Source organism: Acanthisitta chloris, unplaced genomic scaffold (assembly GCF_000695815.1).
Source record: "Acanthisitta chloris isolate BGI_N310 unplaced genomic scaffold, ASM69581v1 scaffold16047, whole genome shotgun sequence".
Lineage (NCBI taxonomy): Eukaryota > Metazoa > Chordata > Aves > Passeriformes > Acanthisittidae > Acanthisitta > Acanthisitta chloris.
The window spans coordinates 1-3,673 of record NW_008681098.1 but is presented as its reverse complement, the minus strand read 5'-3'; the positions used below and the strand labels follow the sequence as shown (position 1 = coordinate 3,673).

At 43.2% G+C, this 3,673-nt stretch overlaps 1 protein-coding gene across 2 annotated transcripts in view; it reads right to left on the bottom strand.

Moving 5' to 3' along the window:
- PRKD3 (protein kinase D3) overlaps positions 1-643 on the bottom strand; it is a 38,925-nt gene extending 38,282 nt beyond the window's left edge. For both annotated transcript variants that reach the window (XM_009077974.1, XM_009077975.1), the window contains exon 1: positions 353-643. In XM_009077974.1, the coding sequence (XP_009076222.1) occupies positions 353-643 (291 nt within the window). The remainder of the gene's footprint in view (positions 1-352) is intronic.
- Positions 644-3,673: the final 3,030 nt, after the last annotated feature.

Below are 3,673 nucleotides of genomic sequence, written 5' to 3'. Positions count from 1 at the left end.
AGGAATACTAACACAACAATACCAGCATTAACTAGTGAAAACCTAAGGTATCAGTGATGGTCACTGAAAGGAAAAAACACGCACTCTATACTGTGAAAAGTAATTCCTGCAGAAAACCTACAACTCTATCTTCCTTTAACAGGTTTCACAAGCAAGAAAGTAACAGGAGAGTTTACTCCTTTTGAATTAAAAGCTTCTACCCTGAGAGTTAGCAAAATTTCTTTGTGCATAACTGCAACTATCTAACACAGGTCTCTGTCACTGCACCAAACTTCTTGGCATATTCCAGTCACAAGCTGTTATTAGTAAGCAGTCTGTTACCAGACAACTGCTGCCATGCGTTATACCATACCTTCTGGTAAACTATAGAGCACACGAGGTCTTTAACAGCAGAGAGGGACAGGTCCTGAGCTTCAATGGTGACAGTCTCTCGAGTGAGACCAATCTGCAGAAGGAAGGAGACCCCATGCACAGAGCCCCGGGAGTTGGTGAGGCTCTGGGTACTGAAACTGCCATTGGAGAGTCGACTGGAGAGCCCCGACTGGGGACTCGAAGACAAAGTTGGGGTCTGTGGTGCAGCAGCATGACATGTAGGTGGGGAAAACTTCTGTAAGGATGGGGGAGAAGAGTCGTTTGCTGACATCTGACTTGCTTTACTCTGTCGCGATCTCTCTAGTAGTCAAATTCTTAGAAAAATACGTTGTGAGTTCTTCGTTTGAAATGAAAACAAGGATAATGTAACTTTCCCTTTCTCGGTTCAGTAAAATGCTCCTGACCAGTAAAACTTAAATTTCCCTTTCATTCTGTGCAAGCCAAAGAGTAAAATAATTTCAGCTGCAAGTTACTTTAAATTAAAGGTTCTCTTTCTGCAGTTACAATCACCTGATCAAAAGCAGATTGTCCTTTAGCACCACGTCCGGACAGCAGAGGCTTACATAAAGGCCTCACAGAAACGCATCGGCTCCGCTGTTTTGTACTCGTCGTTCATTTTTGTTAGGCAACAAAAGCTGGAGAAACAGATGGAAATATATGTTGGCAATTCATTAAAAGTATCCTCGTTCACCTAATTCCACAGATCATATCTCAAATGCAGACTCATCTTCGTGCCTTTTAGAATGAGAGAAAAAAGTGTATCCTTGAGCAACAACAAAAGTCCACAGCCACAATGAATCGATTCCTCCTTCAGAAAGCCTTCTCTGAATTCACAGGACACAGTCGATTTGGAGATCAGTGAAGATATCTGATTTCATTTTTATACAACATTTTAGCTCGTGAAATGGAGGAGCAGAATGTCTGAAGACACAATCACATTAAATGTAATCTCTGGCTCCACACAGATAATCTCCAGCATTTTGAAACGCTGTACTCTGCCTGGAGGGGAAAAGATAACGCCGTTATTTCACATGAAATGCATAAAGTCACAGAGCAGTGTCACAACCACTCTGCTTTGAAGCAGCAGGATCGCCAACTCCTCTCACTCAAATGCCTTATTTTAGTAGCATTTTGCACTTATCAGCTGAACTTAACTATTTTCCCACTGTATGATACACAGGACAAGTCAGGCCTAACACAACTTCTAAGTAACAGTAACTTACCAGAGCAAAGGACTTAACAGTTAAGAGGGAAAAAATTAAAAAGTGGGGGAGGGGCAGAAGACCACAGGTTTGCTCTGCAGATCTATATTGAGAAGCTGGTGCGGAGGGAAGGAAATTTATTAAATGCATTGAAACTTCAGAAAAAAAACCCATAAAACTCAAAAAACCTCAATGCAGCACGGACTCAGGACCCTGTTTCAACACTGTTATTTAAGACAACTGAAGAACACTTTGCACAAACTCTAACTATAGAGAGATATGCAAATCATACAATTGAGCAGTGATTCCTTTGGGGAAAAAAAACATACATCATTTAATACTCACATGTCTGATTAAAAAAGCAAGTGCTACAGCCTTCTAAAATAGGTAGTTTCATGAGCATAGGCTCAAAATCCTTGTTATGAGATGCTATTCTACCTGATTCGGTGTTTCAAGCATTTCACGAGCAACTGAAATGTTTGAAAAGATTCCCCATGCACCTTCTGCCACAGGAAAAGTGTTCCAGGAATACAAAACTGGTTCAAATGCATAGATCCTATAAATTGCTCACAGTTGTTAAGGAGCATTGATGCATACAGGATACCAAGATCAGTAAACTCACATATTTTTTTCCTGCTCTTACATTTCAGAAGGAGTATTACTCATAAAATGACATTTCAGAGACATCATAGAATTTTAGGGGATGGAATGGACCTTACAGACCACCTAGTCCCAACCCCTCCTGCCATGGGCAGGGACACCTCCTCACTAGACCAGGTTGCTCAAGGCCTCATTCAACCTGGCTGTGAACAGTGCCAGGATTAGGGCTTCTACTACCTCCCTGGGCAACCTGTGCCAGTGTCTCACCACCCTCACAGGAAAAAACTTCTTCCCAATTCCTAATATCTAACCCAAATTTCCCCGAAATGCCACAGCTTATTTCACCCAGTATAAGCTTCCCTTACGAGAAATATGGCTGAGAATTGGAATAACAGTGTAATAAGTCCAAACCCCACTGCCATTGCATCCTGAAAGGTGGATAAGGAAAGAGAGGTACACAGACTACAGCACTGGGAGGAAAACCAGCTCTTGGTTCTGCAACAGAAATTCCTAACAAGGGCTCCAGAAGAGAGAACAAATCAATACATTCAGCATTTTCAGCACAGGTATCTAGAAACACAGCAAATACTTAAGACTTGATGAACATTTAGCAACGACACCTGGAAAGACAAATTCTGCCTTCAAGAACACACTAAATGTGATACAGATGAAGGTCATAAAAAAGAGGAATAATTACAGCAACAGTAACACGTAAGCACCTTTCTCAAGAAAGCAACTTCACAGTGCCTTCAGCCTTGCCTGAAGATGACTTATTTGTGTTTCCTACAAATTGCTTTTCCCTCCCTCACCTCTCACAGAAACAGCAAATATGAAGCCTTAGGGGTGGATGTGAATTATGAAAAGCAATAACGCCTAACCAGCATGACAGAGAACGGAAAGGCCTTTATGATGTGCAAGAATTAATGAGCCTACTAAACAGGTTTAATTTAGGCAGTGAAAACACGCTGCAAAAGCTCGCCTACAGCAGCCCAATTAGAATGTTAATAGTATTTACCAAAAGCACGATGCATTTGCATTTACAAAGCCTTTGCATACCACGTGTATTTGCATATCAACCTTTCATGCAGTTTATTTTTGCTACTTGGTAGAGAAGAACGGATCCTCCTAAGAAAAGGAAGCCACAGGAACTGCTCACTTTGCAGTCAGGACAGACTTCATCTGAACACCGAAGAAAATAAGTGCGTGTTTAAATTTACACTCAATCTACAATTCCGTTGGGGTTTTTTAACGCGCTCAGAAGCGCTGACCCTCCCGTTTTTCTGGGGCTGCTCCCAAACCAAGCGGCTCTGGGGCACTTTCTCCAACACCTTGGCACTCAACTCTCCCTCCTGTCCCGCTGATGCGAGGCGAGACGCGCACACCGAGCCCCGCGCCAAGCGGCTTCTCTCGCTGTCCTTACCCCCGTGGGCGTCGGGCGCTCCCCGATTCCCGTCGGGAGGGACGGCTGCGGCACTGGGGCTGGGGGAAGCGTCCCCAGC